This window comes from Anser brachyrhynchus (assembly GCF_964034855.1).
Source record: "Anser brachyrhynchus genome assembly, chromosome: 17".
In the NCBI taxonomy this organism is placed as follows: domain Eukaryota; kingdom Metazoa; phylum Chordata; class Aves; order Anseriformes; family Anatidae; genus Anser; species Anser brachyrhynchus.
In genome coordinates, this window is record NC_137710.1 from 8,485,962 (window position 1) to 8,505,429 (window position 19,468).

Genomic DNA, 19,468 nt, shown 5'->3' on the forward strand with positions numbered 1-19,468 from the left:
AAGTCAAGCTAGGGAGTTCTGCTGCCCTTCACTGCCTTAAGCAGACAGGCCTCTAGCAAGCACCTGGACTAATAAGAATAACCATACCTGTGTAATGGCTTCTGACCATTTATGAGATTTTTATATAAAAAATCATGATGAGAAGTGGAAGAATAAGTAGACTCAGTGAAGCATGATTAACCCAGAAAAAAGCTTTCAAATTGCCTTCCAAGTGTAGTTCAGTGTGTGAGCTGTGAAAGATTTGTTGTGTTTTTTTTTTCTTGAAGTTGTTTTTCCCTTGGCACTGAAGATAAGACTCTGCAAAGACAGACTACGAAGGGGAGAACCTGACAGCTGCCAGCCCAAGTGGAAATACTGTCTGTCGATCCCGGTCTGTCGCAGCTCTGAACCAGTACCCGTTGCTGATGCATCCAAACACTTGTCAGGGATGTGCAGGCTTTCAAACCAGAGCTGGAAGTCCCTCAGCAGCAGAACGTTTTTTTGAAGCACCGTCAGCGGAAACCCCCCTAGTCCCATACCTGACAAAGCAATCCAATTTCTGTAAATTCCCCAATGATGGAGGATTTGTTTTTGCCTCGCTGGTAAAGATTCAGTGGCAGCATCCACTGTGTGTAAGAGCAGTCAGGGCCTGATCCGAAAGGGTGCTCCGGGTCTTTCCCACACCAATGCACCACAGGCCTGGTAGACAGGAATCACATCCATGGAGGCCTGGAGGAGTGGGGCTATCAGTTTCTTCAGGTCCTGTGGCTGCTGCATCCAGGCCAAGCCCTTCCACCTTTCTTGCATAACTCAGTGCTCACTGTTTGAGGGTGGATTATTTACTTATTTCAACTAAATAAGCACTACCATATTGTTTTGGGTTTTTTGTTTGTTTTCCTTTGGTGCCTTCCACCTGTCTTTTGTAGTGTTTCTGCCCTTTCTTCCATGCTTGCCTATTTGCTGGAATTTTACGACAGTAAGTTTATAAAGCTTTTCAACATCTGAACAGTTCTGAATAATACCAGAATCCAGTCCACGATTCCTTTTGCAGTAAGTGTTTTTCTGCAAACAAGTTTCTACTACTGAGCTGGGAGGAAGCTAAAAGCTCATTAGCTTCCTAGAGTCAGAGCATCTGATTAGCATCTGGAACTGCAAGGCTGAATTGGGCAGGGGCTCAAGGCCAAAAAAGGGCAATTTGGAACACACGATCCTTCGTTAAACACACACCAAAAACTAGGGGAAGGATAATGGTAGGTCCAGGCAGCCAGAAGGCAAAGGAAGGAGTCCGTTAACAGTGCTGTTAATTTGCAGTGATGAGTCGAGTTCTGAGACATTTCTGTTATGAGGTTCTTGAACTTGTTGATAAGGTACTAACAGCAATATGTTGTATTTTATTATTGGACATAGCTGTGGTGTGATATTTTCATGGGTGTTCCTTCAGGGAATTGCTCGGTATCTTTCTCTTTAAGAAACACATTTTATGCAGTAAGCTCAAACCTTCTGACAGTTGGGCTGGACTGTTAGGCATCTGCAGTAGTGAAGGCAGTGAAAAGTGTCGTAGATCTCACATCTGTTCAGCTGCATCACGTAGCAGCTATGGTATGAAAAGGAATGGCATGCTTTTACTGAGCTGGATGTGGGTTTTGTAAGGAAAATATTTTTATCCTGTTTTGGCTTTTTTTTCCAGTTTAAGGACAAGTCCCTAAAAACATGCATGTTCTGGCATGTACACACAAATATGCACTTGTAAAACCACATTTGCTTATATAATGTGAAAAGTAACAATTTTCCTCAAGCTTCCAATCCTCATTAGCTTTACCAGCCATCTCTCTATTCCTTTTGCTCCTTTGGGAAAGCTTGGCTAAATAGAAAAGACCTTTGCAATATGCTTCGAAAAGCAGTGAGTTCAAGCCCTCCCATAGTGGAGAGTAAGCAAGTTCCAGCCTAGAGATTCCTTCATTTAAAAGCTTCATATATTAAGAAGCGTGGTTCATTTTCACACCTGCTTGTATCAAATGAGACTTTCTGTAATGTCCCCTCATTGCTGCATCTGTCCAGAGTTGCAAATGGGAACCATCTTTGGCTGTGCTTTGGATCTTGACTGCTGTGGCATCCCCACATGTTCGTGGCTTGTCCTTACAGCTCTGAGGACATTAAGTGGACACCTCCCTGGGCTTCCACATTTTCTACTCATGCAAACTGGCCCAGAAGCCAGACACACTGGGCAATGTTCTCATTTCTACCTTGGATTGTGCAATACATGCAGTTGCTATCCGTGAGTGAACAGGAGGGGTGACAAAACAGAGCTGTTTGTTACCGCGCGCTAGGAGAGACCCCTCGGGGCATGTGAGCAGTCGCCAGGCTCTACCATCTGGGCCCTTTTAGGGCGGAAGAAAGTTCAAGTGAAATTCTGGACCCTGGTGGAGACAGGAACAGATGTGTCCGAAGCACCCGTGGTAGCAGCAGCACCTCTGAGATCTAAAAGAATAAGCATGGACATTTGACTTGGTCCACTGTTGTTCAAATATTCCTATTATGTAGCAGACGGCATCTAGAAAGTCAGGTTTTCCCTCCCAGGGAAACATAACATGATCAATGACACGCTTCATATTGATCTTGTGTGCTTGGGCCAAATTGCTGTCTGTTTAAGGAGTCCCCAGTGCCATGTGCATCAGCACCGTGCCCAGTGTCCTGTTGGCATCAGCTGTTGGAGGCACGCATCCAACCTGAAAGCTTCAGGAAGAAGCTTCCCTGGAGGCAGCAAGCAAGACTGTCTGCATCTAGGAATATTTGCATTGCTGCTTTCCTAGCACATCGATCTGCTGTCAGTGAGATCACCGGCCTGATAAACCTAATCTGTCTTCCGTCTTCCAATAACGAAGCAGTTGAAGCAAGAGTACGCTGTAACCCGTAAGACTACCACAAACGCACAGAATCTCCCCAGGGAAGAGAAACGTTCACCTGCAGCTTTGAGTCTGAGGTGTGCCTGAGCTACGACGAGTACACTACCCTGCAAGGGTAGCAGCATCGCGCTCTGAAACCCTGCAGAGCTGGCAGAGCTTTGCTGAGATTTAGGTTCCTATTCACTTGCACATGTGAATGAGGATTCACTTGCACATGTGAACCAAGTTCCAGTTTGAGATTTGGCATTGGTGTTGCAGGGCCTGAAGTGCTTTTTGGGGCTTGCAGACTCCATGGAAAAAGGGGAACCTGTGCTTTCAAACAGATAGTGTTTGATCTGTAGCTCATAAAGAAGAGACTCCAAGGTGTGTGGCATGTGTGAGAGAGAATGATTAGTGGGTGATTTTAGGTAAAAATTGCATTTCAAAACACACTGGTTTTGGAATAACATGCCTGTCCATTCTCTTTAAAGGAAAATGTATTTAGTTATTTCTGTGAAGTAAATAGTAACTTTGGATCAGGTGAAGTAGTGAAAAAAGGAAGTATTGACATTTCATGTACTGTGTGTAAAGCCTTCAAGGTCAGATACAAGTCTTCTGGGTCTGCCGTAAAGGAAGCTATTTACATGCACCTTCCATTTTAATAATTCGGCCCAAGGGTTTAATGTTAACTTTAGATCCATAGCATTGTTGCTTGTAACGATGGTTTTTCTCAAAAAACACACCAGAGGTGACCTACAAATGCTTAAATGTGCAGTTCACCAGCTCTCCCTCTCAGTGGAGACCTTCAGCAGTTTTCCCTTCTCTGCGTCAGCCCTGCTGCCAGGTATTCCCTGCCCTTCAGTACCAAGCCTTCGGGGACATCCCATTCCCCTTTTCAACTAGTAGCTTGGGTAGTGCTCTAGTTATCTGCAGCAGCATTCAGATCCTTATTAAGTATTGGTCCTCCAGAGCCTTCTCTACTGATTAGTGAACAGAGGAGAGAACATTGTTAACTGAGTATCTCCAGCTGCCAAGAGACTTCGCTGCATAGGCTTGAAAAAAAAGCCTTTGTTGTTGAGCAGTGTGTCAGAAGCTGTTGGGAGAAATGCTGCTTGCAGGTTGCTTGGAAAGGAAGATCTGTGGTAGCTTTAAAATATCTGCTGGTAGAAAACAGTGTGCTGGAACTCACACAAGGTCAAAATGGGTTGTGTTTAATTGAGCCGTCTCTTTGTTAAATTTCATATTCTTTGATATGAAACGGAATACAACTAATCTCATACAAAGCAATCTCTGTAAGAGGAGATACCCTGATGACAGCTCATGGAGCCTGGGAAACCTAAAGAATAACAGAAACAGCAAAAGACAGTTTGCTTTCTCAGGCATCCTTATTTCTCCTGTGCTGCCTTGCCCTCCCATTTCCTCTCGCTGCCTTTCTGCCTTCCCTGAGACTAGCCCCTTGGTTTTTTGCATACCTCCACGCTTTGAAGTGCTGGGAGCATTCCTGTTACATCCTTGGCAGGGCTGGGGGACTGCTTCCCGTTTGAACTCGTGAGCCATTGCTTTTTTCATTGGGGGAGTAGGTGGTAAACTGGGAAGAGCTGACGTAATTTTAGAACTTGAGTGACTTGGTAGATTAGTTGGAAAGGTCACACACTATGGCTGTATTCATTTTCTAAATAGAAAACCTCCTCTTAAATATTCCCTCAAGCCTGATTTGAGTCTCATGTGTCCCATATTATTCTGGTTGTTCTTTTCAACAGTACTTAAAGGCAGTTCTGTCTTTCTTCAGCGCTCCTGCTCAGTGGTCGATGGTGCATTCTTGGCTGAATCTCTGCAATAAGCATAATACCTGTCCTGACTTGTGCTCTACCCTGACGTGAAAGCTAGAAAGACTCTTCATCATGTTCCACCAATTGTTTCTTCATCATCCATTGGAGAAATTTGCTCTGCCTCTGTTGTATGACATTCAGTATTCTACGTGTATCTGTATTGAGCTGCATACGCCATCGATTATTCCGAGCATTTGGCTCTGTTGGAGCTGGCTGTGTTTTCACTGCTGTTAAGCCTTTCAATTAGAATAATCTTGCAAGTTTATGTTGGCATTCAAGCTGTGCACCGGGTGCTGAAGCACAGCATACAGATGGAATGGAGCTGATGTTTTTTTTATTATTTTATCTTATTTTAAGGATCTGATTACTGTTTTTATAAACTAACCAGATGCCTCCCCCCTGCCTTCTGTGTTTGTTTTTTTTCATATAGCATACTATGAATCTGCAGGGTGAGGCTTCCTGGAATGGGAGGTGTTGAGCTGCTAGACTGACTTGCTGCGTAGTAATGAAAATATATCTGTAGAAAATGATTATGAATTCTGATTTATAGCTGTTTAACTTGCAAACAATGAATTGCATAGTTTTTAACAAAGTTACCAGCCCGCTGTCAGGAGAGGGCAGGAGTCTGAGACGTGTGGATCTTTTCTTTCTTGCAGAATTCAATTGTTAGTTTCTTTTACTGACATGAGTCTTCTCTTTTGGCTCATAGCTTCCTAGTTGCTTAGGCAGCTGCTTTCTCTACAAAGTCTGTTAGCGTATGACCTTGCAGAGAAGTTGCAGTTTGGGCTCCACTCGCTCCATCTGCTGGTAGCTGTCACATCTTGCGCCCTGAATTGGCCGGCACAGAGGATGAGTGTATTAGTAAGTAGTGCAGCTGTGTATGAGTAGATCAGCCCTTGAACTTCCTCACGTTGCTGGTCAGCACACCCTCAGTGTGGTCCTGGAGTGCATCTGCTGGTTTAGTTTCATCCCAAGATGAGTCCAGATGGTGCTCTGACTGCTCTGTGTTGGGAACCAAAGTGCAGTAAGTGCAGGGCAACTGGGAAATTTGTTTCAGAAGGGGTCTGAATTAAAACACTACTGTAAATGTGCCTGTGGACACTGCAAGAACAAGTAACTGTAAGATTTCATTTTAGTGGCTTTTTTGGAGCCAAGGGGTTTTTTTTTGTTGTTTTTTTTTCTTACGGTGGTGTTCCCTGCATCCTTCTAGCTTGGTATGAAATTTGCTTCTATTTTTAAACAGCAAGTCAGAATTTTTGTCAAGATAGAAGTAAAGCAGCATGTCTGCTCCAGCAATAGGACTCTAATCTGACCTATGTATGCATGTGTATAATTTCCCATGCCTGTAGGGCGACAATAAATCCTAAATGATGTGAGAGGTAAAGGGAATTCAATTTGGCCACCTTGCTCCAAAGAGAGATGTCTGAATCTGAGATTAATCTGGTATATCAGAGAGAGGCACCTGGTGCAATAATTTGTGTTATTGCCAGAATGTAGCTAAGTGTAGGCACGGTATCAGCATTGCCAAGATGAAAGCAAATAAGTTAGTGGATGAGATGATCCACAAAGTGCTGCATCATTCTCAGCACACCGAGCACTGAATGGATCAAGATGGCTATTCAGTTAATTCCTCAGGTCTTTTCCGTGCAGGATTGAAATCACTGTCTGTGCTGTTACTGTTCTGTGGGTGAATAAAGGATAATCCACTTGGCAGCATTTGGTAGGGTGAACTTCACACCGAGCTAATCCCATTGCCAGTCTTGAGCAACTTGGATGGAAAGAAGCTCATCTTCCTTTTTTTCCAAAGGTTGAAACCACAGCATGTTGGTGAAGATGAGTCTAATGTGCAAGATCTTTCTTTGTGTAAATATTCATGCCAGTGGCTGGGGGGAATGCGTAGATGCTGTAAAATGTCTGACACTCACAATGACATCAGTGTCCAGGGCATTTTCTGCTTCTCTAAAAGGGAGAAGCTCGTAGAGCCAAATTGTTTGCTTTGCATTTTGCAAATGTGTGTGTGAGCAATAAATGGCTTATTCCCAAGTGTAGATTGCAACTCAGCACAAATCTATAACCTCTGGAAAAAGGCTCATTTAATCTGGGAGAAATTATCTTTTTAAAAGGCAGTGCTGAATCTGGGCTATAATTGCAACAGTTTTTAAAGGAAAAGAAAAACAGTGGGTGTTTTTTCTCATTTGATATATTACCTATTGCTAATGACCCTCTTTTCTCATTTCCATTTAAAAGATGGACATAAGCAATTAGCCATATATTGCACAAAAGCAGCATTACCTGAAAAAATAATTAAGATGATCCTGAAATTAAGGAAATCAGTTTAGAAGAGAAGCAGGTGTTTAATGGAGGTGAGACCAGCTGTGCTTCCCAGGAACGTGCTTAAAGCACTTCGTGGAAAAATGTGCAAGGCCTCCACACAACACTGGAAGGGAACGTATAATAATTCAGATAAATTGCATCCTATAAATAGCAGAGCTGGACTCATTAGGACAGGAGGCAGATGGAGAAAAGACAAAACTTGTTTGTTTCTTTTTAAGGGACTGTAATGCTTATGAAAAGTGTCAGCTTGTCGTCAGTGAGGGAAAAACCCTCCGGTGCAGGAGTAAGTTTCTTGCTATTAGGTTCTCATCTCTGCTAATGAGCAGCTATCCATGAGGGGCATTCCTAATACTTTGGTTTAGTAATTCCTGCAGTTTTTTGGTATAGCCAGACTTACACAGAAGTGTTGCAGTGCTGGAAGTGCGCAGCAGGTGCGGAGCCCCCAGCTGGGGCAATGACACGATGGAGGACAACATCTCGTATATGGTGCATAGCACTTGCTAACTCCTTTTGAAACAGGTGTTAATGGAGCAGAGGCAGAAATGTAGATGGAAAATGGGGCTGTGTGGAATGAAATGGGAATCATCCACCAAACAGCCCTAAGAGATTATGCCCCAAAGCAAAAATGTACTGGCAGTTGGTAGAAGAAATGCTGTGTTTTGTTGAACAGAGAAGGTGGGAGACACGAAGACGTTTCTGAGATGCTCTTACGTTGGTAAGTAGAAAAAAGGAGAGGCTTTCATGCATGAAGAGAAGTAATGACAGCAGGCAGGTGGGGGGTGCGTGACTGGAATGCAGCTCAGACCGCAGGAGGTAAGCGGAGGTGAGAGGGTTATTGCTTCTGTGTGCATCGGAGTATTCATACCCAGGAAGGTGCTGAGAACTAAGAAGGAATCCAGCCAAAGTCCAGCCAAAAAGGAACATACAAACTGACAGAAAGGGCAAATTGTAGACTGCACTGAAATCACAGAAGAGGGTGAACTTGTGGGGATGTTTCCAAGTGTGCTGCAATTATGACTAGGCAATTTAAAATTAAGCCATCAGAAGAGGACTGCAGAACTGCCTTCTGTTCAGTCACACACAGTTCTGAGCTCGAATACAGATGCGCTGAATGTTCTGTATGAATATTCTGTTAATGAACCTACCTTCAGCTGATGAACTTACCTTCTGATTCATGTTTCAGCAAAGCTTCCTTAAAAGATAACACAGTTTCCAAATTCCAGTAAGCTATCCTAAGACTTTTTTAAGTATTAGTGTTCCGGAAAGTAATACTACACACTTCTCAGGCAGCAGTGCTTTTTCTTGAGGAGTTCTTAGATTGCCAATTCACCTTGTGAAGTGGCAGAGGAGAAAGGGGATATGAAGGTCATACTGGAGTCAGATAATCACAAACTTATTCAAGGAATGGTGAAGAGCTATACAACTGTTCATGCTTCATGTATTAAGTAACTACAGTTTTTCTCAGCATTCAATGTAGGGGGCAATGATCCCAGGGCAAGGAGAGGACACTGGAGAAGAGGAAAATAAGTGGTATGGATTGGCAGGATGCCTTTGGGGATTGCCACCTGTTGCAGCTTGCACATAGCTGTAGGTGTCATGTAACAAGCAAATGGTGGCATTAAAGCCAGTCTCAGACGTGGAGCAGGTTAACTATCCGGTAGTTTAAAAAGAATGCATGTGTGCTGGTATGTGTGTGAGGGAACTGAGCTGGGAGAGTGTGAGACCGCACACCGGAGCTCGGGGATCCTCATGCATAGATCAGTTTTCTGGTATGGAGCAAAGAAGCCCCTGGCAGATGAAGTGTGTTTTCAATGGGATAAATGAGCCCTGTATATGAAGGGGGGGGTAACATGGCCTTGAGTTTATGGTTAGTGGTACACAAGGTTTAGAGTTCTGAGTTGTGAAATCTTGGCTCACATAGTCCCGCAGCTATACCTACTGTGAAAACCAGGGAAAAACAGAGATGAAATGTAAGGCTCTCATTTCAGAAGGCCTTTTTATCCTTCTTAGCAACAGACAACTTTTAAAAGAAAAATTCTGACAGGATATCCATTTGATAGGGTAGCATTGTTCAGTTTTCAGTTGGCTTTGAGATGTCTGAAATATGATAATTTGTGATATGTGCTGAAAAATATGTGTATGAGAGATGGCTGATTTAGAAGAGAGTACTGAAGAGAGGGAGTGATTTGTGTTTGTAGGTTTCTTGTCTTGCTAGTGGAAAACTCACTTTGGATTATGCTACGCTTCTGGGACAGCATCTTATTATGTGAAAACATTCTTTTTGTGTCTACAAATATCTTGTTTTTAATTCTACTAGCAGACAAGCTTCATGTTTCCTCCTTACCCACGCTCATTTATACCTTCATGCTTTCTTCCATGACATCCTTTTTTCCAGAAATGTTTTCACAGATAATGCCTGCTCATCGCAAACTCTCCAAAAGTCATCAATCCAGAAACACCTTCCAGCTGCAGTCACTGTAGATGTGTCTTTGTTGACCATAGGCTGTTTATGCTTTCCTGTATTCAACAAAACGTTTTTAGGGGGATTAATTTGTTGTTGACGTAATCTGAACAGCACCATGATCTCCTTGATCTTGTTTGTCTGGCAAGCACTCTAACTGGGTATATACTGGTAACTGGGCATATTCTTCCCTCATCAGCGCAGTATCGTGACACACCTAGTGAAGAAAGATAGATAAAATTGCTTCAAAATGTGCAACAACTTTCTACTAATGATGTGTCCTTGCCTAAAGCAGGGCCCTGTTTCTACTGTGGTGGATGGGTAAATCCTAATCCTTTGAGATGAGGAAATTAAGACACGGATGCTCCTGTCAGTTACTCAGCATCGCAGAAGGAAATGGCAGAGCTGGGAATAGCTCCCATTCCTGACGAGCTTAAACTGCAAAGCCGATGCAGTGACACTGGGGATACTTAGTTAATATGTGTCTGTTGCAGTCTTGCAGTGCGATGCTGGTGTATTTCTTTACCTAATGTCTGAAATAGAGTCAGCATTTCTCCCTGCCCATTCCAACTGGGGATTCTTGTCATTTTGACATCCTGCATCTTTTTTTCCTCACATAGGAGTTGTAAGAAGCGGGTGGGTGATGGGATTGTAGCTTGCTCTCTTTGGCCTTGTTGTTGGTGACTGTGAAACTGAGATAATTCGAATGAAAACAGGAGTGCAAGTTTGCAGCCCAGGCTACGGATGCAAAGTAAGAATTGTTGCAGACAGTCATTGTTTCTTGTCACCTTGTTATTACCTGCATATACTCACCCTGCTAGACAGTCATACAGAATAGCACAGGTTACAGAAACAATTATCCACCTGTAGATGAGCAAAGGGACCTTCAGCCTAGCTGAACGTCCTGTAGATGAGTTCCCATGTGCGCTGCTTTCAACAAGGGTGGGTAAAACAGAATGGATGTGGTAGAAGCCCTTCTTTCTGTGGTATAGCTTTCTCTTGGCTGTTCTCTTATGTGATTAAATAAAGCTAAGTTACATGTTCATTCAGACATGCCTTCTCTGCTTCTCTTGCTTCCGTTCTCCGCTTCCCCACCTGCAGGCTTTGAATTACTGTACCAACCAGATGTGGTCCGCCTGTACCTCTCCATTCTCACCGAAAGTCAGAACTTCAACACTCTGGAAGCCGCAGCGGGGGCTTTGCAGAACCTCAGTGCTGGCAACTGGACGGTGAGTGTAGTCTTCTCTTTAGTCTCTTTTATATCTTTTGTGCAAGCAAAGAACAAAGCTACATCCATTGCAAGTGCACTATAACCTTGTGCATTTACGTGTCCTTTAAAAAGGAGGGAGGTGGGAACCCTGAAGAAATTATTTCCATTTTATTTGTCCACTTAAGATGCTTTGCAACTTCTGGACAGATGGTGTTTACATAGTGTCACTTAGCTCATGACAATTTAACCATGAGCTGGGTTTACTACTTAAACCACTTAACCATTGCCACATCCCTTCAGAAAAGCTTGTTAGATGTTTGTGTTGTGAATACTTAATTCATTGGATTGTCAGATTGCTCAGGAAACTGTACTCCAAAGTGTCCTCTGATTTTTTATTTTTTTTTCTCTGAGCCATCCCTAGTACTAATCAGGCAGTTCTCAAAGGTATGCCTGATTACTTCTAGAACCCTATGGCTAAGTGGGACTGAGCAGCAGCCTGAAGATCAGGAGGGGGACACTTTGCAGCTTTCTTGCATACAGTTGATTTTAAAATCAACCATGAAAAAGAGTAAAAGCATTTAAGTGGAGGTGGGGGAAGATAGTGTGCTTCAGACGTCTTGCCATTCCCTCCAAATGACCTCTTTTTCCTAACCCAGGGGGATGTGTTTTCACACTGAGATGTTTACAGAACACATGCTGGTGGATGATACTCCTTTTTTTCTATTTCTGTCTTCTTTCTCCATCAGCTTGCAAAGTTGCAAGGTGAACTTCCACATCCTTTCGTCTTGGTGTTCGATGAATTTGAATGATGCATTAAGTTGTAGATGCATCAGCACAATACCTCCTAGATAGTCCTTGTAGGAAAAAAAAAATGAATTACAGCACTGAAAGAAATGCCAGAGGCAAGGCAAGGGTGGGTACATGAACTCACAATACTTTGTGTTTCTTTTTCCTTGTGTGTTCTGATCAGTGGTCCACGTACATCCGTGCAACAGTGCGGAAGGAGAGAGGCTTACCAGTGCTTGTGGAGCTGCTCCAGTCTGACTCCGACAAGGTTGTAAGGGCTGTATCAATTGCTCTGAGAAATCTTTCTATGGATCGCCGCAATAAAGATCTTATAGGTATCTTCTGAACTTTTCTTACCAGGCTGGGATCTTGGATACCCTTGAGAGACCTCACATTTTTTTTTGTCAGTTTGAGGGGTCATTTTGCATGCAGTTTCCATCAGTGCTCATTACTCTGTGTAGCCACCAAGTGAAGAGTTGTCAACTCAGGATGTATTTCCAGCCCATTCAAACAAGCTATGGTTAAAGAGAGATTTCTAACTCAGGTCTAAAAGTAGATGTGGAGTTTTGCAGGAGAAGGGAGTGTGTGTGTAGCTATGCAGAGGACTGGGTGGGTTAAGAGGCCACTTGTCTCTTCCTTAGCTCCGGCTGACATGGCACGTGCTCCTGGTTGCATATGGTGGTTACAGGTGTGTTGTTCCTCAGGTCTGCTATTAGAAATAGAGTGGCAGCCTTGTACTTGGTGTGCTGAGCTTGTCTGGGGCAATGCATTGGGCTCTCAAGTTGTCCCTGTTTTTTTTTTCCTCATGTCCTTCTTCCCTCCTCATCCTTCTGTGTGGTAGCTGCTGTAGAAGCTGGATACCAAACAACTTACTATTGAGATAGTCTCTTTCAAATTAGTTCTTCAACAGTGTTCACTAGCTCCTATCCAGTGGTGTAAATACGCATTTTTTCAGAAGGATTCAGCTCTGGATGCCTCTATTTAATTGATGTATGTTTAAACTGTGACCTTGTTAGGCAAGGAAATATTTGGGACATATTTAGGGCCATCATCCAAGTTGATACTAACAAATTGCAACATGGAATCCTGCCTTAACACATCAAGTTTCTCTTTTAATAGTTTAGAGATGTAGCTAGGCAAATGGTGCAGACCAACACCTGGGAGTGATAAACTCCCGGCTCCCTGTTTTTTCTCCATTACCATACAATGTGAAGACTATCTGGACCCAGGAAGAAATACTTTTACCTTTGTTGGATGAAGGTTAATAAATGCGTGGCTGCACACCTTGCCCCAGAAGGCCTATTACAAGGCTAAGTTGAGTAAACCGTGTGCGTGTATTAGCATGAATATGTGGCATTAGCAGCAGCTACTGGATGCTTTTTGCCTCAGGCACTGCAAAGTATGATAGATGCTGGCTGTGAAAATCCCAATAAAAACTGCATTTTTTCTCCTCACTACCTTTTAACATTCATGATGGAGGAGTTTGTCTTGGATATCAACTCTCAATCACCTTGAAATAATGAATGATAAACCACTATTAAGTTACAGTGTTGATGTTCAAAACACTTGCATTATTAAGTTTTTTGATCTGGCAAGCACCCTTGAACTTTATCATTCAGGATGGGAAGCTGAAATGATGATTAGGGCTGAGTAATGGTATCTCTTCCCCTTATCTAGGTAGTTATGCCATGGGTGAACTGGTAAGAAATTTGCCCAGCAGGCAGCAGAGATCCGCAAAGAACCTGGAAGAGGATACAGTGGTTGCGGTGTTGAATACGATCCATGAAATCATTACTGACAGCTCAGAAAATGCAAGGTCTCTGATCCAGACACAGGGCATTCAGAAGCTGGTAGCTATCAGCAAGTCAAGGTAAGTGACAGTTGAAAGCAAAACGCACGAGAACTCACTGCAAACCTGAAAATGTTGCTGTGAACAGCAGTGGTTTGCTTTGCAGAAGTATTTGAGCATCCTAGCCTTTCAGAAGTGTAACTAAAGCAATTAATATATACACAACATAAAGTCACACCTTTAATAGGTTTGTGACCCCCCCAAAAAAAGTGAATTGGGTGAAAGGTTCTGTCTTGTTAGGACATGACATGTTAGAACATGGCACCATTCTTTTCCAGGAGTGCCAGTGATGGAATCTGCTCCTTTTAAATAAAATGCTTAATGATATTCAGTAATTATTCTGGCCAAGGGGCTGGTGGTGGTAATTCAAAGTGACAAACTTTCTCTGTATATTGTTGAAAAACTGTTCTGACTGCTTTACAGAAAAGTTTGTTTAGCCAAACAAACAAATTTAGTTCAGCCAGTTAGACACAAGCTCATTTTTTAGATACGTATTCAGGAAATTTTTGGGAGAGTAACTGAAGCCTTTGCTGGGTTGTATTTTTATGAAATAAGAAAGACAAATATCTAGCCCTGGATTATTTTATAGAGCTTGCTTGTGTACTGACTTAGCAATGAATGGCTGGAAATTCATTTGGGGATTAAAATTGACTTATATTTTGCTAACCTAAATTGCTTTGTAAGGTAAAACAACCTCATCAAGTTGTGAGGTGTATATATATAAGTTGATGTGGAGGTTTGAAAAGCAGCTCAGAACACTTGGGGGGACGGGGAAGGGTGTTCTCTAAATAAATCCAGATAGAATTGGAATCCATGTATTTTCTGTTAATGGCAACTACAGAACAAAATGGTCATCCTGGCCTCAGTGCTTGCCCAGGAATGCAATGTTGAGAAAACAGAGATCTGCAGAATTTATGGCTTGTTGGATTTTTCTTTTTGTCAACAAATACCCATATATGTGAAGAAGTCGTTAAATGATTTCACATACATCCTATAACTCATCGGCTCTAAGAACAGCTCTGTGAAGTACTAGGTACCTGGATCTTGTTTTGGTGCAAAGAGGTAGACGTGAATAGTCTTACGTTGCTTGATATTTGACACTAATTTTGTTTTGCAATTCAGCCAGTCTCCTAGAGAAACAAAAGCAGCATCTCACGTTCTTCAGATGATCTGGAGTTACAAAGAACTACGAAATGCCTTGCAGAAGGATGGTTGGAACAAATCACACTTCCAGGTAAAGATGCTGGGTCTTAGGTTATGGAAATACCTGAGTGGAACGTGTCCTAAGTTAGTCTAATACTGATGTCGGATAGATTTTGCAGGCTTTGATTCTCTTCCTCTAGGTGATCGAACAATATACTGTAATCTATTCAGTCATAACGTCATCCATGTATACTTGCTGAGTAGGTTTTTCAGTGGTCTGTGAAATGGAGCTTTTTAGTTTTTGGAAGTGTGCCACCTTGTATAGGCCAACTGCCCATGCTTTACTCAAGAATTAGCATGTCTTTTCTCCTTTGAAATGTATTCTATTCAGCAGCATAGGGCATACACCCGTTTTTGACGGGCAGCTTCCTCACCTTCCTTTGTGAAAAGGTTGAGCTCCTTTTACAGACCAACAATGCAGCCTTGTAGATAATGCAAGAATAAATAAATAAATCCAACAACAAATCTATATGAAAATAATAATAAAAAATAAATACTCCACAGCCATATTATCAACAGAAGGGGGACTTTGCAGCGTTCCATGATCTTATTCCATACTGTTGGTTAGTTGATTTTTTTTTCTTGTTCCATTTCCCAGACTGGCAATTTCATATTTATGTGATTTTTTTCTTGTAGTCTGTTTCTGCAACTCCAAAGGGTTCCAAGGGTACTGCTGGCAGGTCTGCCTATGACGACAGCACTTTGCCTCTGGTGGATAAAAGTCAAGGTCAGTTCTGCTCATTATCACTTTTTGTATTGTGCTTTGCTTGCGTGCTTGCTGAATTTGCCACGTCTGTTGTAGAAGTGAAAAGGAGGGCAAGGAGTGAAGGGGTAAACATATTTTATTTATGTGGTGCTTTTTTACTCTGCAGTCAAAAAATGATCAGTCCTATTAGCTGGATATAAGTGGTATTCCTTCCCCTGTGAAATGCATGCTACTGATATTGCATACAAGTTGAGAAAACAACATGATCAGTTAAGTCTTCTTAGGAGAATTTGGGATAGATGTGAAATGGAATACAGAGGAGAACAGCTTTTTTTTAACCACGATATATATTAGTAAATCTCACTTTCAGCCAGGCAGTGGGCTTGGAATCTCAGTACTGGAGTTTTTCCTTTCTAAATAAATGTGGCTGCTTTGGCAACGCTTCTTCCTCTACTGTGCAAGTTTTTTCATTTGAGGTGGTTTATCCAAACGCTAGCTAAACCTAACTGTTGTTTGTTCATCGGGCCTGACACAGCTGTACCAACAAGGGTGTGTAAAGCTTCAACTTTAGTTTCATTGTGACTGCTTTGTCTCTGAGTCTAGTTCTGGTTTCCAATACTCAGACATCTAAATTTCTGTTAGGAAATCTGTAGTCTCCCTATGACAGTGTGTCATATTGCTCTTAACCCTGTTTAACTGCAGATTACTGCAAAAAAAGACAGACACGCTGTCCTGCCACCTTCTGTCTGTTTGATCAAATTTGGCAGGTTATGCAGACGGAGAATGACTATGGCCAGATCTGCAAATGGATTGTAAACTTTTTATTTTCTTTGTGGGTTAGCTTTCTGTTGGCTCAGCAGGCTGCTTGATTTGTTTCTGTGACTCAGAGAGAAGCTTGTTAAGTGGTAGGTAATCCACAGCAGAAATGGCGTTTCTGTTATCACGTGGAGAGAGGGAGTTCTGTATTGCAGTGCCAAAGCAGAAAATAAGGGTTACATGTGCTGTCTGGAGAGCTTAAATCAAACTTACCTTTCTGAATGGATAGCAGTTGATTGCAGGCTTACTGTAAAAGACTACTCAGTACTTTATGGACCTCTCTGTTCTGTGACTAATATACAAGTACCAGGTGTTGAGAAAAAGCAAATATAACTCAGGTAGTTTCAATGTTTCTGTTTTATAGATAACGAGAAGGCTGGGAGTCGTGATATGATACCTATGGATGAACTTGGCCCAGGTAAATTCAGTCATAGATCAAACCCTCTGTCTGTTTCAATAGAGCACACTGTCACTCAAGGAAAGTTCAGCTATTTCTCTGGGTGATACTCTTTCAAATGGATAAAGCTGACATTTAAAAACAGAACATTACCTTACAAAAGATTGGTCACTTTCACTTTTTTTTTTCCTTCTTTTTCTTTTAAATGCACCTATTGTGTGCACACCAATTTCTCCACTACTTTAAGCATAGAATGGAGAAATCTTGTCCTAGCTTTCATTCTGTCTCCTGGCTCTTGAGGCAGCTGCATTCCATATTACAGATCTGAAAACCTGGAGATGCAGAAGGAAAAAGTTGAAAACTTACTTCGGCGTGACACTTAAATCCATTCTGCCGTTGTTTTCTATAGGTAATAACAAAAATGTTAGTACGTACAATACTCCGGTCTCTGCCTTTCATTTACCTGCATCTTAAGTGAGCCTGTCTTTTTCTCCAGCCAGAGAACAGACAGCTACTGTCAATGGAATGCTTTCAGATTGATAAACTTTGCAGTTTACAACTTGTAGAGTGGTTTTTTTTTTTTCTTTACTTAGGTAGGTTTATGGTGCTGTATGTGTGTATGGTGCTGTATTAGGTGCTGTATGTTCTTAGGAATTTGCTTTATTTCTTTTAGTTGATAGTACTTTTATTTAAATACTTATATGAATGCCTCCAAATCAAAGTTTGATATACTGCTATTTGTAGCTGAAAAAAGTATCTTGTGCCACTGCAGAATTCAGTGGGTTTCCATGCTGTGCACACGTTAGAGGTACCTGTCTGTTCAGCTGGGCCCTTCCAGCCAGGGTGTTTATCCTCCTCCCCTGCGTTGTGGAAGACCAGGCTTCTTCCAGAAAGCGACCATCTTCCTCCTGCTCTTATATTGCCTCTTTTTGTTATGGTTGAGCTCTCTGGGTGCCTGGGCCTTTATTGCTAACCCATGTTGCCTCTTTTTCAAGACTGCAAGAAGCAGTGTGCTGTTGTGATCTCAGCTTGTTTGCCAATGCCGTGGACTCATCCTTCTCTGTAAACGGAATTAATTTGCAATCAGTGTGGCTAGGGAGGCAGAAGAATATGTTCCCCATCAGCTGGCAGTACTGGGCCAGTCAGTTTCCTGTTGCTGGAGAGCCTGGGCCAGAGCTTGGTTATCCTGAGCGATGGAAAAAGCATGTATTATGAGTTACTGTGGGATGCAGTAGACAGCCCAGTGCAGAGATTCCTCAGGTCTGTCAGACTTTATCAGCTCCAGACAAGTGACTCAGTGCACAGCAATCTGAAGATCATCAATGTATATTGTCACAGTGCTGCCTCGGGGTGGCTGTGACCCTGAGCTGTCTGTAGAAGTAGCAGAACTGTGATCTCAAGGCTGTATACCAAATTTCCTTGGTTCTCTAAAACTGTATCTGTGCCGTAATTAACCTACAGTCAGTCAGACGAGAGCATTTTAGAGGTGAGAACTGTTCAAAACAGAGACGCAAAGTTCAGATGCACCTGTCTTAGATGCCTGTCTTTAGGCATAACTTCTTCTTTCTCCTTCTCTTTGGTGGGTGTAGAGGTTTGATCTTTAAAAGTTGAGAGCTGTGTGAGGGCATAGATGGACTGACATTCAGCATGCATTTGGTCGTGTCATTTGTGATAATATAAAAATGTCACTGCAGAATGAATGGCAGTTATTCAGTAAAGCAATACATAGACAACAAGGAAAAAGTTGAGACAGAGGAATAAAAAAGCCAAGAACGAGAAGTGTCTCTGCTGCCAAATATAACTTGTCTATAAACTGCATTGTATTAACTCAGAAAAATGCATTGATAGTGTGGAGCAGTAGGATCAGCACAGGTCTCCTTCGTGCCACAGAAACAGAGGTAATTCTATTAACTTACTTAGAACGAATTTGAAACCTGGGAGAAGCAATACTCGCTAGTTTCATTGGAGAGCTGTGGTCCTTGAGGCCCTTAGGTATTACTTGTCTGATGCAGCCTCCAAGATATTTATTTTTTATCTCATTTTATTAGGTCTAAACATGAAATTCCTATCTCTGCTGCTGCATATCTTGACAGAGTTGTAGCACAGAGCTTGGTTTTCAGAAACACAGAATCCATTAGTGGTGATGTGTGTGGCACCATCAGCATATAGGCCACACAACAGTGGGCTTACAGTATTAACTGCAAAATACCTTGGAATTTGGGTATGAAAAACAAACTTCTTGACTATTCTTTGTGAGATTCCTGGCACTGTGCAAAAGTGTGGTGTTCCTGTTGTTGCTGCCATGGCTAAGCAGGGTTGTGGGTTTTTTTTTTCATTGTTTTTGATAGTATTAAGAGACTGTCGTGCTTTTATATTTTTTTTTTGTGATTACATATCCCTTATTCTGACCTTGCTCGCTGGGATGTATTACAGCTGCCATACTTTACCTCAGTAGCTATAGTTTTCCGGGGGCAGGTTAAAGGTTTCCCTTCGTATCTTAGCAGTTCATTTAAAAACGTGTTGGGATGAGCCATGATAGCAGTACAGAAATGCAAAGTGATCTGTTACATCACTGTAAGTATAATTAATATCTGACTGCAAAAAGCAACCTCTCAGTTCAGAGTTTGAATTGCTGGAAATCAGCATGTTTCCATCATTTAAACATAGACATACGTGAACTATTTACTCCTAAATGAATGATGAATCCTTAGTAGATGACTTACTAGCAACATTCATGCCAGTCATTTTAATTATTGGTCATGTGTACCTCCACATGTGCTGGCTGGGTGACTGGATGCAACTGGAAGGCTTTGCGTTTCTTCTTTTTTGTTCAAAAGGAAAAGCCAAGAGTGTTAGCTATCTTTGTTGTCAACATATAACTGTAAGTGAAGTTCTGTGCAGCAATGATTTTTATGCTTTAAGATCTGGGTACTACATGTGTAACTCAAATTCTTTAGTTATTTTTAGGCAGCATGGGAAAGTTATCTGCTACTATCTGTGATGTCATATATATACG

The 19,468-nt window shown here is 42.0% G+C and overlaps 1 protein-coding gene across 14 annotated transcripts in view; it reads left to right on the forward strand.

Moving 5' to 3' along the window:
• ARVCF (ARVCF delta catenin family member) overlaps nucleotides 1-19,468 on the forward strand; it is a 275,731-nt gene that overhangs the window by 240,743 nt on the left and 15,520 nt on the right. For all 14 annotated transcript variants that reach the window (XR_013940399.1, XR_013940400.1, XR_013940401.1 and 11 more), the window contains 6 exons: nucleotides 10,587-10,714; nucleotides 11,666-11,816; nucleotides 13,159-13,351; nucleotides 14,453-14,564; nucleotides 15,170-15,260; nucleotides 16,420-16,473. Coding sequence is in view for 10 of the 14 variants with exons in the window: in XM_080559763.1 (XP_080415889.1) it covers nucleotides 10,587-10,714; nucleotides 11,666-11,816; nucleotides 13,159-13,351; nucleotides 14,453-14,564; nucleotides 15,170-15,260; nucleotides 16,420-16,473 (729 nt within the window). In the remaining 4 variants the exon portion in view is untranslated. The remainder of the gene's footprint in view (nucleotides 1-10,586; nucleotides 10,715-11,665; nucleotides 11,817-13,158; nucleotides 13,352-14,452; nucleotides 14,565-15,169; nucleotides 15,261-16,419; nucleotides 16,474-19,468) is intronic.